The sequence below is a fragment of the Orcinus orca genome, chromosome 4 (genome assembly GCF_937001465.1).
Source record: "Orcinus orca chromosome 4, mOrcOrc1.1, whole genome shotgun sequence".
NCBI classification, from domain to species: Eukaryota; Metazoa; Chordata; class Mammalia; order Artiodactyla; family Delphinidae; genus Orcinus; species Orcinus orca.
Genome location: NC_064562.1, coordinates 141,678,941 through 141,699,744, shown reverse-complemented (window position 1 = coordinate 141,699,744; position 20,804 = coordinate 141,678,941). Strand labels below are relative to the sequence as shown.

Sequence of the window (20,804 nt, the reverse complement as noted above, 5' to 3'; positions counted from 1 at the left end):
TAGGTTAATGTATAGATTTTTTGGATAGGTTTAAGGAAAAGCCAGAGGGAGTCTGTCTCAAGCCACATATCTCGCTTTGGAGAGCAACATATGCAGCATATGTTTCTCTTCAAATACTCAAGGTTTTACTTCTGCCAAGTAGCAGAGGTTTTTTGCTAATCTATAGCAAATGAGGGAGAGGATTGGTTATAAATGCCCAAATTTATACATGTAAAATGAAACATTCATTATGATCTTTTTTTTGATCCATGAAATTTTTAGAAGTCTAATTTCAAATTCCCCAATACATGGGTATTTAGACTCCTTTTTATTACTAATTTCTAATCTGGTTAAATAGAGACCACAGATCATGGTCTATATGATATTGATTCTTAATATTTGTTGAGACTTTCTTTATGGTACACTATGAGGATATTATTTTGGAAGCACTCCATGAGTTCTTGAAAAAATTTCTAGTATCATTTGGTCATTTCGTGTCCAAATGGTAGGAATATTGGTGGTGATTAATATCTGAAAAGCTTTTAATAGTAATTCTAAATGTTTGCTTTAGTTTTTAGTGTATTTCTGATAGAATTCTTGTATTTCTCCTTAAAGGTTTCTACTTTTCTGTCTCATTTTAACTTTGTTATCTCAAGTTAAGTAAATATTCAACCGTTGTCGTTTGGCAGTTATATGGTGGGTTAGATAAAGAGAGATGCATAACACATTTATAACATATCTTTCTTTATATGCTACTCACCAGACCCAGAAGTGTGATCTAACCTTATTATTAATATCTACATTAAAAATCATTTGGGAATCATATCATAGATGCAGAAAAAACATTTGACAAAATACAGCACCCATTCATGATAAAAAAAATCTCTCAGTAAACTAGGAACAAAGGGAAACTTCCTCAGTTTTGTAAAGAATATCTATAAAAAATCTACAGCTGTGGAACTGAAAGCTTTCCCACTAAGATCAGGAACAAGGTAAGGGTGTCCCCTCTCACCACTGCTTTTCAAGATCATACCGGAAGTACTAGCTAATGCAGTTTGACCCCCCCCCAAAAAAAGGAAGTAAAAGGTATGCAGGTTGGGAAAGAAGAATTTGTTTTCAGATAACATGATTATCTATGTAAAAAGTCCAAAAGAATAAAAAACTAAAAACCCTGGAACAAAGAAGTGATTATAACAAGGTTGTAGGATACAAGGTTAATATACAAAAGTCAATTGCTTTCCTATATACCAGCAATAAACAAGTGGAATTTGAAATTGAAAACACAGTGTCATTTACACATTGTCATTTGCATTAGCACCCCCAAAACTAAATAGTTAGGTGTAAATCTAACCAAATATATATGAGGAAAACTACAAAACTCTGATGAAAAACAGCAAAGCAGAACTAAATAAATGAGGATAGCCCATGTTCATGGATAAAAAGACTCAATATTGTCAAGATGTCTTTTCTTCCCAACTCGATCTATAGATTTAGTGCAATTCCAATTGAAATCCCACCAGGTTATTTTGTGGATATTAGCAAACTGATTCTGAAGTTTGAATGGAGGGGCAAAAGACCTAGAATAGTCAATACAACATTGAAGAAGAAGAACAAAGTTGGAGGACTGACACTGTACTGCATTTCAAGACTTATTTGAAACCTACAGTAACCAAGACAGGGTGATATCAGTGAAACAACAGACAAATAGATCAATGGAACAGAACCCAGAAATAGACCCACATGAATACAGTTAGCTGATCTTTGACAAAGGAGCAGAGGTAATACAATGGAGCAAAGGTAGTCTTTTTTTAACAAATGGTGCTAGAACAATTAGGTATTCACGTGAATGAATCTGGATAGAGAACTTACATAAAAATTAATTCAAAATGGGTCACAGATCTAAATGTAAAATGCAAAACTATAAAACTCCTAGAAGATAACATAGGAGAAAAATCTAGATAATCTTGGGTTTGGCAATGAGCTTTTAGATACAACACCAAAGGTATGATCCATGAAAGAAACAACTGGTGAGTTGGACTTCATTAAAATTAAATTTTTCTGCTCTGTGAAAGACACTATCAAGAAAATGAAAATTGGGGCTTCCCTGGTGGTGCAGTGGTTGAGAGTCCGCCTGCCGATGCAGGGGACACGGGTTCGTGCCCCAGTCCGGGAAGATCCCACATGCCGCGGAGTGGCTGGGCCCATGAGCCATGGCCGCTGAACCTGAGCGTCCAGAGCCTGTGCTCTGCAACGGGAGAGGCCACAACAGTGAGAGGCCTGCATACCGCAAAAAAAAAAAAAATTATAAAGAAAATGAAAATTGAAATCATATATTGGGAGAAAATATTTACAAAAAAAAAACCCATATCTAATAAAGGACTATTACCCAAAATATACAAAGAATCCTTAAAACTCAACAGTAAGAAAACAACTTGATTTAAAAAATTGAGCCAAAGACCTTAACAGACACCTCACCAAAGATTTACAGATGACAAATAAGTAAATGAAAAGATACTCCAAATCCTATGTAAAAATGCAAATTAAAACAACGAGATACCACTCGTTACACCAAATAAGTGCCAGATATACCTATTACAATGGCCAAAATCCAGAACACTGACACTACCATATGCTGACAAAGAGCAATAGGAACTCTCATTCATTGCTGGTAGGAATGCAAAATGGTACAGCCACTTTTGAAGGGAGTTTGCTGTTGTCTTACAAAAGTAAATATACTCTTACCATAGGATCCAACAATTGCATTCCTCTGTATTTAGCCAAAGGAGTTGAAAACTTATGTTCACAAAAAACGTGCACGTGGATGTTTATATTATAGCAGGCTTTGTCATAATTGCCAAAACTTGGAAGCAACCAAGATGTCCTTCAGTTGGTGATGGTTAAATAAACTGGTACATCCAAACAATAGAATATTATTCAGCACTTAAAAGAAATGAGCTGCGTCACCATGAAAAGACATGGGGGAAACTTAAATGCATATCACTAAATTAAAGAAGCCAGTCTGAAAAGGTTACATAATATATGATTCCAGCTATATGACATTCTGGAAAAGGCAAACTATGGAGACAGTTAAAAGATCAGTAGCTACAAGGGCTTAAGGAGGAGAGAGAGAGAGATGAATAAGTATAGGCAAAGCATAGAAAATTTTTAGGACAGTGAAACTACTTTATATGATACTATAATGGTGGATATATATCATTATAAATTTATCCAAACCCATAAAATGTACAACACCAAGAGTGAACTCTAATGAAAACTATCGCCTCTAGGTGATAATATTGTGTGAGGTAGGTACATAAGTTTTAACAAATGTACCACTCCATCGTGGGATGTTGATAATGGGGAAGGCAATGTATGTATGGGGGCAGGAAGTATAGGAGAAGTCTGTAACTTCCCCTCGATTGCTGGGAACCTAAACTGCTCTTAAAAAATAGTCTATTAAAAAATTACATGAGGTGAGTTATGAACATAGGAGAAATCCCAAATTTCACACCAGAAAATTACCTTTTCATAGATTAGCAACTTATTGTATGAACATATTTAGAACATTAAAGTTATATTTCTTGGAGGGACCTTCAAGATGGTGGAGGAGTAAGGCATGGAGATCATCTTCCTCCCCACAAATACATCAAAAATACATCTACATGTGGAACAACTCATACAGAACACCTACTGAACCTGGCAGAAGACCTCAGACTTCCCAAAAAGCAAGAAACTCCCAACGTACCTGGGTAGGGAAAAAACAGAAGAAAAAACAGAGTCAAAATAATAGGGACAGTACCTGCACCTCTGGGAGGGAGCTGTGAAGGAGGAGAAGTTTCCACACACTAGGAAGCCCCCTCAGTGGCGGAGACGGGGAGTAGGCAGTGGGGAAGCTTCGGAGCCACAGAGGACAGCGCAGCAACAGGGATGCAGAGGACAAAGTGGAGAGATCCCCACACAGAGAAACCCTGCCAACCAGCAATGACCAGCCTGACAGGATTGTCTGCTCACCTGCCGGGGCGGGTGGAGGCTGGGAGCTGAGGCTCGGGCTTCAGAGGTCAGATACCAGGGAGAGGACTGGGGTTGGCTGTGTGAACACAGCCTGAAGGGGGCAAGTGCATCACAGCTAGCCGGGAGGGAGTCCAGGAAAAAGTCTGGACCTGCCTAAGAGGCAAGAGACCATTGTTTCGAGGTGTGCGGGGAGAGGGGCTTCAGATCACCGCTTAAACGAGCTCCAGAGATGGGTGCAAGCCGCGGCTATCAGTGCAGACACCAGAGACAGGCATGATACGCTAAGGCTGCTACTACAGCCACCAAGAATCCTGTGTGCAAGCACAGGTCACTATCCACACCTCCCCTCCCAGAAGCCTGTGCAGCCCGCCACCGCCAGGATCCCGTGATCCAGGGACAACCCCCCTGGGAGAACAAACGACACACCTCAGGCTGTTGCAACGTCACAAGGGCCTCTACCACCACAGGCTCACCCCACATTCCGTATCCCTCCCTGCTCCTGGCCTGAGTGAGTCAGAGCCCCCGAATCAGCTGCTACTTTAACCCCATCCTGTCTGGGCGAAAAACATGTCAGAGGGCGACCTACATGCAGAGGCGGGGCCACACCCAAACCTGAACATCAGGAGCTGTGTGAACAAAGAAGAGAAAGGGAACTTTCTCCCAGCAGCCTCAGGAGCAGCGGATTAAATCTCCACAATCAACTTGATGTACCTGCATCTGTGGAATACCTGAATAGACATCGAATCATCCCAAAATTGAGGCGGTGGACTTCGGGAGCAATTGTAGACTTGGGATTTGCTCTCTGCATCTAATTTGTCTCTAGTTTTATGTTTATCTTAGTTTAGCATTTAGAGCTTATTATCATTGCTAGATTTGTTTATTGATTTGGTTGCTCTCTTCCTTTATGTGTGTGTGTGTGTGTGTGTGTGTGTGTGTGTGTGTGTGTGTGTATTTTCCTTTTTCTCTTTCTATGAATGTGTAGGTGCATGCTTCTTGGTGAGATTTTCTCTGTACAGCTTTGCTTTTACCATTTGTCCTAGAGTTCTATCTGTCCGTTTTTGTTTTTGTTTTTTTAGTATAGTTTTTAGCACTTGTTATCATTGGTGGATTTGTTTTTTGGATTGGTTCTCTTCTTTCTTTTTCTTTTATTACTTTTTTATTTTTTTGTTTTAAAAAATATTTTCCTTATCTTTTATTTTAATAACTTTATTTTATTTTATTTTATTTTTTTCTTCCTTTTGTTCTCCCTTTTCTTCTGAGCCCTGTAGCTGACAGGGTCTCGGTGCTCAGGCTGGGTGTCAGGCCTGAGCCTCTGATGTGGGAGAGCTGAGGTCAGGACATTGGACCACCAGAGACCTCCCGGCCCCACGTAATGTCAAATGTTGAAAGCTCTCCCAGAGATCTCCACCTCAACATAACACCCAGCTCCACTCAACGACCAGCAAGCTACAGTGCTAGTCACCCTATGCCAAAAAACTTGCAAGAGAGGAACACAACCCCACACATTAGAGGGAGGCTGCCTAAAATCATAAGTTCACAGAAACCCCAAAACATACCAATAGACATGGTCCTGCCCATGAGAAATGCAACATCCAGGCTTATCCACCAGAACACAGGCACCAGTCCCCTCCACCAGAAAGCCTACACAAGCCACTGAACCAACCTTACCCACTGGGAGCAGACACCCACTGGGAGCAGGAGCTACAAACCTGCAGCTTGTGAAAAGGAGACCCCAAACGCAGTAAGTTAAGCAAAATGAGAAGACAGAGAAATTCACAGCAGATGAAGGAGCAATGTAAAAATCCACCAGACCAAACAAATGAAGAGAAAATAGGCAGTCTACCTGAAAAAGAATTCAGAGTAATGATAGTAAAGATGTTCCAAAATCTTCAAAATAGAATGGAGAAAATACAAGAAACGTTTAACAAGGACCTAGAAGAACTAAACAGCAAACAGACAATGAGGAACAACACAATAAATGAAATTAAAAATTTTCTGGAAGGAATCAATAGCACAATAACTGAGGCAGAAGAACGGATAAGTGACTTGAAAGATAAAAGAGTGGAAATAACTACTGCAGAACAAACTAAAGAATAAAGAATAAAAAGAATTGAGGACAGGATCACAGACATCTGGGACAACAGTAAATGCACGAACATTCGAATTTTAGGGGTGCCAGAAGAAGAAGAGAAAAATAAAGAGACTAAGAAAATATTTGAAGTGATTATAGTTGAAAGCTTTCCTAATATGGTAAAGGAAATAGTCAATCAAGTCCAGGAAGCGCAGAGTTCCATACAGAATAAATCCAAGGCGAAACACAAGAGGACACATATTAATCAAACTGTCAAAAATTAAATACAAAGAAAAAATACTAAAAGAAGCAAGGGAAAATCAACAAATAACATACAAGGGAATCTCCATAAGGTGAACAGCTGATCTTTCAGCCAAAACTCTGCAACCTAGAAGGGAGTGGCAGGACATATTTAAAGTGATGAAAGGAAAAAACCTACAACCAAGATTACTCTACCCAGCAAGGATCTCATTCAGATTTGACGGAGAAATTAAAACCTTTACAGCCAAGCAAAATTTAAGAGAGTTCAGCACCAGCAAACCAGCTTTACAACAAATGCTAAAGGAACTTCTCTAGGCAGGAAAAAGAAGACAAGGAAAATACCTACAATAACCAACTCAAAACAATTAAGAAAATGGTAATGGGAACATACATATCGAGGACTACCTTAAATGTAAATGGATTAAGTGCTCCAATCAAAACACAGACTGCCCAAAGGATAATAAAACAAGACCCGTATGTATTCTGTCTACAGGAGATGCACTTCAGACCTAGGGACACATATAGACTGAAAGTGAGGAGATGGAAAAAGATATTCAATGCAAATGGAAATCAAAAGAAAGCTGGAGTAGCAATTCTCATATCAGACAAAATAGACTTACAAGAGACAAAGACAGATGCTACATAATGATCAAGGGATCAATCCAAGAAGAATAAATAACAATTGTAAATATTTATGCACCCAAACTTAGGAGCACCTCAATACATAAGGCAAATGCTAACAGCCATAAAAGGGGAAATTGACAGTAACACAATAATAGAAGGGTACTTTAACACCCCACTTTCACCAATGGATAGATCATCCAAAATGAAAATAATGAAACACAAGCTCTAAATGATACATTAAACACGATGGACTTAATTGATATTTACAGGACATTCCATCCAAAACCAACAAAATACACTTTCTTCTCAGGTGCTCATAGAACATTCTCCAGGATAGATCATATCTTGGGTCACACACAAATCAAGCCTTGCTAAATTGAAGAAAAGTGACATCATATCAAGTATATCTTCAGACCACAACACTATGAGACTAGATATCAATTACAGGAAAAAATCTGTAAAAAATACAAACACGTGGAGGGTAAACAATACGCTACTAAATAACCAAGAGATCACTGAAGAAATCAAAGAGAAAATCAAAAAATACCTAGAAACAAATAACAATAAAAACATGATGACCCAAATCCTATGGGATGCAACAAAAGCAGTTCTAAGAGGGAAGTTTATAGTGATACAATCCTACCTCAACAAACAAGAAGCATCTCAAATAAACAACCTAACCTTACACCTAAAGCACTAAAAGAAGAACCAAAAAAACCCCAAAGTTACCAGAAGGAAAGAAATCATAAAGATCAGATCAGAAATAAATGAAAAGGAAAAGAAGCAAGCAATAGCAAAGATCAATAAATCTAAAGCTGGTTCTTTCAGAAGATAAATTGATAAACCATTAGCCAGACTCATCAAGAAAAAAAGGGAGAAGACTCAAATGAATAGAATTAGAAATGAAAAAGGAGAAGTAACAACTGACACTAGAAATACAAAACGATCATGAGAGACAACTACAAGCAACTGTATGCCAATAAAATGGACAACCTGGAGGAAGTGGACAAAGGCTTAGAAAAACACAGTCTTCCGAGACTAAACCAGGAAGAAGGAAAATATAAACAGACCAATCACAAGCACTGAAATTGAGACAGTGATTAAAAATCTTCCAACACACAAAAGCCCAGGACCAGATGGCTTCACAGGTGAATTCTATCAAATATTTAGAGAAGAGCTAACACCTATCCTTATCAAACTCTTCTAAAATATCGCAGAGGTAGGAACACTCCCAAACACATTCTATGAGGCCACCATCACCCTGATACCAAAACCAGACAAAGTTGTCACACAGAGGGAAAACTCTAGGCCAATATCACTGATGAACATAGATGCAAAAATCCTCAACAAAATACTACCAAACAGAATGCAACAGCACATTAAAAGGATCATACACCATGATCAAGTGTGGTTTATCCCAGGAATGCAAGGATTCTTCAATATACACAAATCAATCAATGTGTTACACCATATTAACAAATTGAAGGAGAAAAACCTTATCATCATCTCAATAGATTCAGAAAAAGCTTTTGACAGAATTCAACATCAGTTTATGTTAAAAACGCTCCAGAAAGTAGACATAGAGGGAACTTAACATAATAAAGGCCATATATGACAAACCCACAGCCAACATTGTTCTCAATGGTGAAAAACTGAAAGCATTTCCACTAAGATCAGGAACAAGACAAGGGTGCCCACTCTCACCACTATTATTCAACATAGTTTTGGAAGTTTTAGCCACAGCCATCAGAGAAGAAAAAGAAATAAAAGATATCCTAATTGGAAAAGAAGCAGTAAAGCTGTCACTGTTTGCAGATGACATGATACCATACACAGAGAATCCTAAAGATTCTACCAGTAATCTGCTAGAGCTAATCAATGAATTTGGTAACGTAGCAGGATACAAAATTAATGCACAAAAATCTCTTGCATTCCTATACACTAATGATGAAAAATCTGAAAGAGAAATTAAGGAAACACTCCCATTTGCCACTGCAACAAAAAGAATAAAATACCTAGGAATAAACCTATCTAAGGAGACAAAAGACGTGTATGTGGAAAACTATAAGACACTGATGAAAAAAATTAAAGATGATAAAAACTGATGGAGTGATATACCATGTTCTTTTTTTTTTTACATCTTTATTGGAGTATAATTGCTTTACAATGGTGTGTCAGTTTCTGCTTTATAACAAAGTGAATCAGTTATATATACGTTCCCATATCTCTTTCCTCTTGCATCTCCGTCCCTCCCAACCTCCCTATCCCACCCCTCTAGGTGGTCACAAAGCACCGAGCTGATCTCCCTGTGCTGTGCAGCTGCTTCCCACTAGCTATCTATTTTATGTTTGTAGTGTATATATGTCCATGCCACTCTCTCACTTTGTCACAGCTTATCCTTCCCTCTCCCCATATCCGCAAGTCCATTCTCTAGTAGGTTTGTGTCTTTATTCCCGTCTTACCCCTAGGTTCTTCATGAATTTTTTTTTTCTTATTCCATATATATGTGTCAGCATACGGTATTTGTCTTTCTCTTTCTGACTTATTTCACTCTGTATGACAGACTGTAGGTCCTTCCACCGCCTTATAAATAGTTCAATTTCGTTTCTTTTTATGGCTGAGTAATATTGCATTGTATGTATGTGCCACATCTTCTTTATCCATTCATCCAATAATGGACACTTAGGTTGTTTCCATCTCCTGGCTATTGTAAATAGAGCTGCAATGAACATTTTGGTACATGACTCTTTTTGAATTATGGTTTTCTCAGGGTATATGCCTAGTAGTGGGATTGCTGGGTCATATGGTAGTTCTATTTGCAGTTTTTTAAGGAACCTCCATACTGTTCTCCATAGTGGCTGTACCAATTCACATTCCCACCAGCAGTGAAAGAGTGTTCCCTTTTCTCCACACCCTCTCCAGCATTATTGTTTGTAGATTTTTTGATGATGGCCATTCTGACTGGTGTGAGATGATATCTCATTGTAGTTTTGATTTGCATTTCTCTAATGATTAGTGATGTTGAGCATTCTTTCACGTGTTTGTTGGCACTCTGTATATCTTCTTTGGAGAAATGTCTATTTAGGTCTCTGCCCATTTTTGGATCGGGTTGTTTGTTTTTTTGTTATTGAGCTGCTTCTAAATTTTGGAGATTAATCCTTTGTCAGATGCTTCATTTGCAAATATTTTCTCCCATTCTCCCATGAGGGTTGTCTTCTGGTCTTCTTTATGGTTTCCTTTGCTGTGTAAAAGCTTTGCAGTTTCATTAGGTCCTGTTTGTTTATTTTTATTTCCATTCCTCTAGGAGGTGGGTCAAAAAGGATCTTGCTGTGATTGATGTCATAGAGTGTTCTGCCTATGTTTTCCTCTAAGAGTTTGATAGTGTCTGGCCTTACATTTAGGTCTTTAATCCATTTTTAGCTTTTTATTGTGTATGGTGTTAGGGAGTGATCTAATCTCATACTTCTAGATGCACCTGTCCAGTTTTCCCAGCACCACTTATTGAAGAGGCTGTCCTTTCTCCACTGTACATTCCTGCCTCCTTTATCAAAGATAAGGTGACCATATATGCGTGGATTTATCTCTGGATTTTCTATCCTGTTCCATTGATCTATATTTCTGTTTCTGTGCCAGTATCATACTGTCTTGATTACTGTAGCTTTGTTGTATAATCTGAAGTCAGGGAGCCTGATTCCTCCAGCTCCGTTTTTCGTTTTCAAGATTGTTTTGGCTATTCGTGGTCTTTTGTGTTTCCATACAAATTGTGAAATTTTTTGTTGTAGTTCTGTGAGAAGTGCCATTGGTAGTTTGATAGGGATTGCATTCAATCTGTAAATTGCTTTGGGTAGTAGAGTCATTTTCACAGTGTTGATTCTTCCAATACAGGAACATGGTATATCTCTCCATCTATTTGTGTCGTCCTTAATTTCTTTCATCAGTGTTATAATTTTCTGCATAGAGCTCTTTTGTCTCCTTAGGTAGGTTTATTCCTAGGTATTTTATTCTTTTTGTTGCAATGGTAAATGGGAGTGTTTTCTTGATTTCACTTTCAGATTTTTCATCATTAGTGTATAGGAATGCAAGAGATATCTGTGCATTAATTTTGTATCCTGCTACTTTACCAAATTCATTGATTAGCTCTAGTAGTTTTCTGGTAGCATTTTTAGGATTCTCTATGTATAGTATCATGTCATCTGCAAACAGTGACAGCTTTACTTCTTCTTTTCGGATTTGGATTCCTTTTATTTCCTTTTCTTCTCTGATGGCTGTGGAAAACTTACAAAACTATGTTTTATAAGAGTGGTGAGAGTGGGCAACTTTGTCTTGTTCCTAATGTTAGTGGAAATGCTTTCAGTTTTTCACTATTGAGGACGATGTTGGCTGTGGGTTTTTCATATATGACCTTTATTGTGTTGAGGAAAGTTCCCTCTATGCCTACTTTCTGCAGGGTTTTTATCATAAATGGGTGTTGAATTTTGTCGAAAGCTTTCTCTGCATCTATTGAGATGACCATAAGGTTTTTCTCCTTCAATTTGTTAATATGGTGTAACACATTGATTGATTTGTGTATATTGAAGAATCCTTGCATTCCTGGGATAAACCCCACTTGATCATGGTGTATGATCCTTTTAATGTGCTGTTGCATTCTGTTTGCTAGTATTTTGTTGAGGATTTTTGCATCTATGTTCATCAGTGATATTGGCCTGTAGTTTTCTTTCTTGGTGACATGCTTGTCTGGTTTTGGTATCAGGGTGATGGTGGCCTCGTGGAATGAGTTTGGGAGTGTTCCTCCCTCTGCTATATTTTGGAACAGTTTGATAAGGATAGGCGTTAGCTCTTCTCTAAATGTTTGATAGAATTCACTTGTGAAGCCGTGTGGTCCTGGGCTTTTGTTTGTTGGATGATTTTTAATCACAGTTTCAATTTCAGTGCTTGTGATTGGTCTGTTTATATTTTCTCTTTCTTCCTGATTCAGTCTTGGCAGATTTTGCATTTCTAAGAATGTGTCCATTTCTTCCAGGTTGTCCATTTTACTGGTATACAGTTGCTTGCAGTAATCTCTCATGATCTTCTGTATTTCTGCAGTGTCAGTTGTTACTTCTCCTTTTACATTTCTAATTCTATTGATTTGAGTCCTCTCCCTTTTTTTCTTGATGTGTCTGGCTAATTGTTGATCAATTTTGTTTTTCTTCTCAGAGAACCAGCTTTTACTTTTATTGATCTTTGGTATCATTTCCTTCATTTATTTTTGATCTGATCTTTATGATTTCTTTCCTTCTTCTAACTTAGGGGTTTTTTTTTTCTTCTTTCTCTAATTGCTTTAGGTGCAAGGTTAGGTTGTTTGTTCGAGATATTTCCTGTTTCTTAAGGTAGGATTGTATTGCTATAAACTTCCCTCTTAGAACTGCTTTTGCTGCATCCCATAGGTTTCGGGTCGTTGCGTCTCCATTGTCATTTGTTTCTAGGTATGTTTTGATTTCCTCTTTGATTTCCTCAGTGATCACTTCGTTATTAAGTAGTGTATTGTTTTGCCTCCATGTGTTTGTATTTTTTACAGGTCTTTTCCTGTAATTGATATCTAGTCTCATAGCATTGTGGTCACAAAAGATACTTGATACACTTTCAATTTTCTTAAATTTACCAAGGCTTGATTTGTGACCCATGATATGATCTGTCCTGGAGAAGATTCCATAAGCACTTGAGAAAAATGTGCATTCTCTTGTTTGGGGGCAGAATGTCCTATAAATATCAATTAAGTCCATCTTGTTTAATGTATTATTTAAAGCTTGTGTTTCCCTATTTATTTTCATTTTGGATGATCTGTCTATTGGTGAAAGTGAGGTGTTAAAGTCTGCTATTATGAATGTGTTACTGTCGATTTCCCCTTTTATGGCTGTTAGTATTTGCCTTATGTATTGAGGTGCTCCTATGTTGGGTGCATAAATATTTACAATTGTTATATCTTCTTCTTGGATCAATCCCTTGATCATTATGTAGTGTCCTTCTTTGTCTCTTGTAATTGTCTTTATTTTAAAGTCTACTTTGTCTGATATGAGAATTTTACTCCAGCTTTCTTTTGGTTTCCATTTGCATGGAATATCTTTTTCCATCCCCTCACTTTCAGTCTGTATGTGTCCCTAGGTCTGAAGTGTGTGTCTTGTAGACAGCATATATATAGGTCTTGTTTTTGTATCCATTCAGCCAGTCTGTGTCTTTTGGTGGGAGCATTTAATCCATTTACATTTAAGGTAATTATCGATATGTATTTTCCTATTCCCATGAGAAAATGGGAAGAAACAATTAAGAAAAAATGTGTTGGGTTTGTTATTATAGGTCTTTTCCTTTTCTTGTGTTTCTTGCCTAGAAAAGATCCTTTAGCATTTGTTGTAAAGGTGGTTTGGTGGTGCTGAACTCTCTCAGCTTCTGCTTGTCTGTAAAGGTTTTAATTTCTCCATCAAATCTGTATGACATCCTTGCTGGGTAGAGTAATCTTGGTTGCAGGTTTTTCTCCTTCATCACTTTAAATATGTCCTGCCAGTCCCTTCTGGCTTGCAGAATTTCTGCTGAAAGATCAGCTGTTAACCTTACGGGGATTCCCTTGTGTGTTATTTGTTGTTTTCCCCTTGCTGCCTTTAATATGTTTTCTTTGTATTTAATTTTTGATAGTTTGATTAGTATGTGTCTTGGCCTGTTTCTCCTTGGATTTGTCCTATATGGGAATCTCTGTGCTTCTTGGACTTGATTAACTATTTCCTTTCCCATATTAGGGAAGTTTTCAACTGTAATCTCTTCAAATATTTTCTCAGTCCCTTTCTTTTTCTCTTCTTCTTCTGGAACCCCTATAATTCAAATGTTCGTGCATTTAATAATGTCCCAGAGGTCTGTGAGACTGTCCTCAGTTCTTTTCATTCTTTTTTCTTTATTCTGCTCTTCAGTAGTTAATTCCACTATTTTAGCTTCCACTTATCTGTTCTGTTGCCTCAGTTATTCTGCTATTGGTCCCTTCTAGAGTATGTTTAATTTCATTTATTGTGTTGTTCATCATTGCTTGTTTCCTCTTTAGTTCTTGGTCCTTGTTAAATGTTTCTTGCATTTTCTCTATTCTATTTCCAAGATTTTGGATCATCTTTACTATCATTATTCTGAGTTCTTTTTCAGGTAGATTGCCTTTTTCCTCATTTGTTAGGTCTGGTGGGTTTTAACTTGCTCCTTCATCTGCTGTGTGCTTTTGTGTCTTCTCATTTTTCTTATCTTACTGTGTTTGGGGTCTCCTTTTTGCAGGCTGCAGGTTCGTAGTTCCCGTTGTTTTTGGTGTCTGTTCCCAGTGGCTACAGTTGGTTCAGTGGGTTGTGTAGGGTTCCTGGTGGAGGGGACTAGTGCCTGTGTTCTGGTGGATGAGGCTGGATCTTGTCTTTCTGGTGGGCAGGTCCACGTCTGGTGGTGTGTTTTGGGGTGTCTGTGGCCTTATTACGATTTTAGGCAGCCTCTCTGCTAATGGGTGGGGTTGTGTTCTTGTCTTGCTTGTTGTTTGGCATAGGTGTCCAGCACTGTAGCTTGCTGGTCGTTGAGTGAAGCTGGGTGTTGGTGTTGAGATGGAGATCTGTGCGAGATTTTTGCCGTTTGATATTTTGTGTAGCTGGGAGGTCTCTTGTGGACAAGTGTCCTGAAATTGGCTCTCCCACCTCAGAGGCACAGCACTGACTCCTGGCTGCAGCACGAAGAGCCTTTCATCCACATGGCTCAGAATAAAAGGGAGAACAAGTAGAAAGAAAGAAAGGGAGGGAGGGAGGGAGGGAGGGAAGGAGGAAGGAAGAAAGAAAGAAAGATAAAAGAAAATAAAATAAAGTAAGGTAAAATTAAAAAAAACAAAAAAAAGCAAAAAAAAATGGACAGATAGAACCCTAGGGCAAATGGTGAAAGCAAAGCTATACAGACGAAATCTCACACAGAAGCATACACATACACACCCAGAAAAAGAGGAAAAGAGGAAAAAATAATAAATCTTGCTCTCAACGTCCACCTCCTCAATTTGGGATGATTCGTTGTCTATTCAGGTATTTCACAGATGCAGGGTACATCAAGTTGATTGTGGAGATTTAATCCGCTGCTTCTGAGGCTGCTGGGAGAGATTTCCCTTTCTCTTCTTTGTTCACACAGCTCCCGGTGTTCAGCGTTGGATTTGGCCCTGCCTCTGCGTGTAGGTTGCCGGAGGGCATCAGTTCTTCGCTCAGACAGGACAGGGTTAAAGGAGCCGTTGATTCGGGGGCCCTGGCTCACTCAGGCTGGGGGGAGGGAGGGGTACGGAGTGCGGGGCGAGCCTGCGGCGGCAGAGGCCAGCGTGACATTGCACCAGCCTGAGGTGCACCGTGTGTTCTCCCGGGGAAGTTGTCCCTGGATCATGGGACCCTGGCAGTGGCGGGCTGCACAGGCTCCCCGGAAGGGAGTGTGGAGAGTGACCTGTGCTCGCACATAGGCTTCTTGGTGGCGGCAGCAGCAGCCTTAGCGTCTCATGCCCGTCTCTGGGGTCCATGCTGGTAGCCGCGGCTCGCGCCCGTTTCTGGGGCTCCTTTAAGCAGCGCTCTTAATCCCCTCTCCTCGTGCACCAGGAAACAAAGAGGGAAGAAAATGTCTCTTGCCTCTTCAGCAGGTCCAGACTTTTCCCCGGACTCCCTCCCGGCTAGCCGTGGTGCACTAACCCCTTCAGGCTGTGTTCACGCCGCCAGTCCTCTCCCTGTGCTCGGACCAAAGCCCGAGCCTCAGCTCTCTGCCCCGCCTGCCCCAGTGGGTGAGCAGACAAGCCTCTCGGGCTGGTGAGTGCTGGTCAGCACCGATCCTCTGCAGGAATCTCCCCGCTTTGCCCTCCGCACCCCTGTTGCTGTGCTCTCCTCCATGGTTCCAAAGATTTCCCCCTCTGCCACCTGCAGTCTCCGCCCGGGAAGGGGCTTCCTAGTGTATGGAAACCTTTCCTCCTTCACAGCTCCCTCCCACTGGTGCAGGTCCCATCCTTGTTCTTTTGTTTCTGTTTATTCTTTTTTCTTTTGCCCTACCCAGGTACGTGGGGAGTTTCTTGCCTTTTTGGAGGTCTGAGGTCTTCTTCCAGCATTCAGTAGGTGTTCTGTAGGAGTTGTTCCATGTGTAGATATATTTCTGATGCATCTTGATGAAAAACGCTGCGACGTGATGATCCAACTTTAGTATTCTTAATCTTTAGTGTACTTCTCTGCAAGGACTGCAAGCCTTGATGACTCACTGGTTACAAGAAAAAGCCAGACATTGAAAACCAATGCAATATTGTTGCATTTGAATATTAACGTTTTCAAACACAGACTACTGAAGATATGTTTTCTGACTATAGGTTCTTCACTGGATAAACACCTCTGTGGCATGCTATTCAAGCCACCTTGGGTGTCAGGAAAGGAGCCTTCCGCTGCTCCTGCCAGATGTACTGTGGTCATATCCTGAGGCCTCTGGGTATGGTTCTGGGTAGGGATGAGAGTGCCAGATGTTGACAGAGGCTCACGTCCTTGCAAAAGATCTGCTAGTGTTGGAGGGTCTTCGGCAGAGACGAGGGATGGCTATGGCTCACTGTGTGGACAAGGACACTGGCAGCAGAAGTTCTGGGAAGTACTCCTTGGCGTGAGCCCTCCCAGAATCTCGATATACCATGTTCTTGGACTGGAAGAATCAACATTGTGAAAATGACTCTACTACCCCAAGCAATCTACAGATTGAATGCAATCCCTGTCAAAGTACCAATGGCATTTTTCACAGAACTAGAACAAAAAGTTTCACAATGTGTATGGAAATAGAAAAGACCCCGAATAGCCAAAGCAATCTTGAGAAAGGAAAACAGAGCTGGAGGACTTAGGCTTCCTGACTTCAGACTATAGTACAAAGCTATAGTAAAGAAGACAGTATGGTACTGGCACAAAAACAGAAGTATAGATCAATGGAACAGGGTAGAATACCCAGAGATAAACCCACGTACATATGATCACCTTATCTTTGATAAAGATAATATACAGTGGAGAAGACAACCTCTTCAATAAGTGGTGCTGGGAAAACTGGACAGCTACATGTAAAAGAATGAAGCTACAACACTCCCTAACACCATACACAAAAATAAACTCAAAATGGATTAAAGACCTAAATGTTAGGACAGACACTATAAAACTCTTAGAGGAAAATGTAGGCAGAACACTCTATGACATAGATCACAGCAAGATCCTTTTTGACCCACCTCCTAGAGGAATGGAAATAAAAGCAAAAATAAACAAATGGGACCTAATGAAACTTCAAAGCTTTTGCACAGCAAAGGAAACCATAAACAAGACAAAAAGACAACCCTCAGAATGGGAGAAAATATTTGCCAATGAAGCAGCTGATGAATGATTAATCTCCAGAATATACAAGCAGTTCATCACCTCAATACCAAGAAACAACCCAATCCAAAAATGGGCAGAAGACCTAAATAGACATTTCTCCAAAGAAGATGTACAGCTTGCCAACAAGTACATAAAAGGATGCTCAACATCACTCATCATTAGAGAAATGTAAATCAAAACTACAATGAGGGGTCACCTCAGACCAGTCAGAATGGCCATCATCAAAAAGTCTAGAAACAATAAACCCTGGAGAGGGTGTGGAGAAAGGGGAACACTCTTGCACTGTTGGTGGGAATGTAAATTGATACAGCCACTATGGAGAACAGTATGGAGGTTCCTTAAAAAACTACAAATAGAACTACCATATGACCCAGCAATCCTACTACTGTGCACTTACCCTGAGGAAACCATAATTCAAAAAGATTCATGTAGCACAATATTCATTGCAGCACTATTTACAATAGCCAGGACGTGGAAGCAACCTAAGTGTCCATTGACAGATGAATGGATAATGAAGATGTGGCACATATATACAATGGAATGTTACTCAGCCATAAAAAGAAACAAAATTGAGTTATTTGTAGTGAGGTGAATGAATGTAGAGACTGTCATACAGAGTGAAGTATGTCAGAAAGAGAAAAATTAATACCATATGCTAACTCATATATATGGAATCTAAAAAATAAAATAAACATGGTTCTGAAGAACCTAGGGTCAGGACAGGAATAAAGATGCAGCCTTAGAGAATGGACTTGAGGACACGGGGAGGGGAAGGGGTAAGCTGGGATGAAGTGAGAGAGTGGCATGGACATATATACACCACCAAACGTAAAATAGATAGCTAGTGGGAAGCAGCCGCATAGCACAGGGAGATCACCTTGGTGCTCTGTGTTCACCTAGAGGGGTGGAATAGGGAGAGTGGGAGGGAAACGCAAGAGGGAGGGGATATGGGGATATATGTATATGTATAGCTGATTCACCTTGTTATACAGCAGAAACTAACACACCACTGTAAAGCAGTTACACTCCAATAAAGATGTTAAAAAATATAAAGTTATATATCTTATACACTAACAGTTCTATCTTAATAAAAGATAAATTTAGATTAATAATCTTATTTACAACATAGGTTTAAAGATCTTCATTATAATCAGAGTTCATTAATTTGGGATCATAATTTAGAAGCTTATTTTGAACTTGAAAAACATGTTGTTATATAGTATTTCTGTAAAATAAAGTTATGATAAAGATAATTGAATATTAGCACTGTACTGTCAGCAAAGCAGGTTCATCCAGCGCATAATAGTAGAAAATAACCACACCCATTCTCAAAAATAGAGAAAAACAAATAGCTGTGAAGAGCCAGTCGTTATAATGATTGTTCTTAGTTTTAGTTTCATTTGCAAAATTTTACATTTATTGAGTATTGATATGCTTGTTTGATTTTTACTGATTAAAACCTTTCGAGTCAGAAATGTTTTATGTTCATGTTAATGAAACATTTTTACTGTGTCTACTGGCTGCTTATAAGTTTTGCAAAAGAAAATTAACTGTTCTAGAATTTCTATACCCATGCATCTTTTAGGCCATAGGTTATCCTATGGTGTTGTGTCACTGTCTAGTTCTATGTTACCTTTTAAAATATGTGGTAAGAGTATATGAAAAGGAAAACTGTAATATGAGAAAGGGGTCTCATTTATTTTTTTCTCCCCAGAATCCCTCAGCCTCTGTTTTCCATCTAGTATGTTTACTTAGAACTTCTTGGCGTTCTATGCCAGAGGTGATCTCTGAAATCCTGAGATAGGTAGTTCTTTAAAGATTTGAGTTTTTCGTTTTTGTTTTTTTCCCCTAATAATCAATATGGTCCTGCTATACAAATAGGGTAAGTGTGGTATTCTTATTATGAACATATCATCTTCCTTTCTGTTTTTCCCCATTTTTCTTAAGGTTTTACAAATATATTTATTTACCACATGATTTGAATTTATAGGAGTGTGCTGAAAAACAAGGCCAAATTGAACGAGGCATTAGGGAGAAAAAAGCAGTGGAAGAAGAACTAGAAAAGGTAAAGAGAAAAAGGAAAAAATAACTACCTAAAACCCAACTGCAAGTATTCAGCATTACTGTCTGCTTTCATCATACTATCTACTAGCAACCCCTATATTATAAGTATTCTCCTGGTGAGTGCTTTTATTTGCTTGGAATATTTTCAGAATCTGCATTTAAGTACTGGTATTGCCTGTATACATTTCTTAACAAGAGTGGCCACATTATTTGAACTTTTTACTTAAAGGTATAAGTTTTACAAAGTAACTGTATTCCTTGCTTAGACCTCATCCCAATATTAAATTTTATTTTGTCTTCTTTTTAAATTTTCTGCCAACTCTTATTGGGTGTAGGCCATCTATAAATATAAAAAGTATATATAACCAAAAAAATTATAAAATGCTATGATTTTTACCTTTTTAAAAACACAGAGTTTTAATCACAGTTAAGAAAGAATATTTACCCCAGTGACATTTGAGAACGAATATTGCAAGGAGTCTATAGTTTGAAATTTACTTCTTACTTAGATAACTCTTTTTATTTAGCAGTAAATATCCCACTCTTTTAAAATACCTTGGGGAGAAAAAGAGCTAAATTTGATTCAGCAAATCAAATTGTGTTTTAGGTGCTGCATTAGGAACTTTCATAGAGAGGTTAAGTAATTTACCCAATGTTAAAAAAATAGTAAATGGTAGAGTCAGAGTTTGATTTTCAAAGAAGAGCTGTGTGTTATAAAAAATGTGTTATATCTGTATTATTGATATAAAAGATTATGACAACATCAGATAATAAAAGAGTAATTTACAAAGGAGAATATAGTATATAATCCCATTTGTGGGGGAAGAAAAAAAGAAATATACATATTATGTTCAGGGTAGGCCGTTCATGGTCACCACTCCTACAAGGTTGATCCCTTCTGAGTTTCCCTCTGTTATGGAATAGGGCTAGGTCCCATTTAGATTGGACCTGCCATCAGGGTTTGGGATGAATTTTTTTAATATCACATGGCATAGGTTAAGGAATAGGCTTTATTGGGGAAATGTAAAACCTACAAGACTAAAGGCAACAGGTAAAGAGAAGTCACAGCTTTCTCTTCTCCCACTGTTCCACAGACAAGTATGCTATAGTCAAAATACTGCTGGTCCTGCAGTATAGGTCTGTATTTTAGTAGCAGGACATTGACATTTTGATACTCTGTCTTTTTGTAGAGCAGGAGTGACAAAGCAGTCTTGTCAGTGGGAGAAAACACAGGTTACTTGGCCAAGCATTCTGGATTGGAGGGTACCTGTGTGTAGGGTGTGTCTGAAAATGTGAACTGCCTAGCACCTGGAGACCTTGCAGTTCATGGGATGCTACAGCCTCTCTGTCATAGGTGGAAGCCCAGTCTCACAGGAAGCAGAGCTTGAATACAACCACTTCTGCTAGGG

At 38.9% G+C, this 20,804-nt stretch overlaps 1 protein-coding gene across 4 annotated transcripts in view; it reads left to right on the top strand.

Moving 5' to 3' along the window:
- Positions 1-20,804, top strand: part of SCLT1 (sodium channel and clathrin linker 1) — a 258,454-nt gene that overhangs the window by 151,332 nt on the left and 86,318 nt on the right. For all 4 annotated transcript variants that reach the window (XR_004480803.2, XM_049709469.1, XM_033419426.2 and 1 more), the window contains exon 15: positions 19,322-19,396. Coding sequence is in view for 3 of the 4 variants with exons in the window: in XM_049709469.1 (XP_049565426.1) it covers positions 19,322-19,396 (75 nt within the window). In the remaining variant the exon portion in view is untranslated. The remainder of the gene's footprint in view (positions 1-19,321; positions 19,397-20,804) is intronic.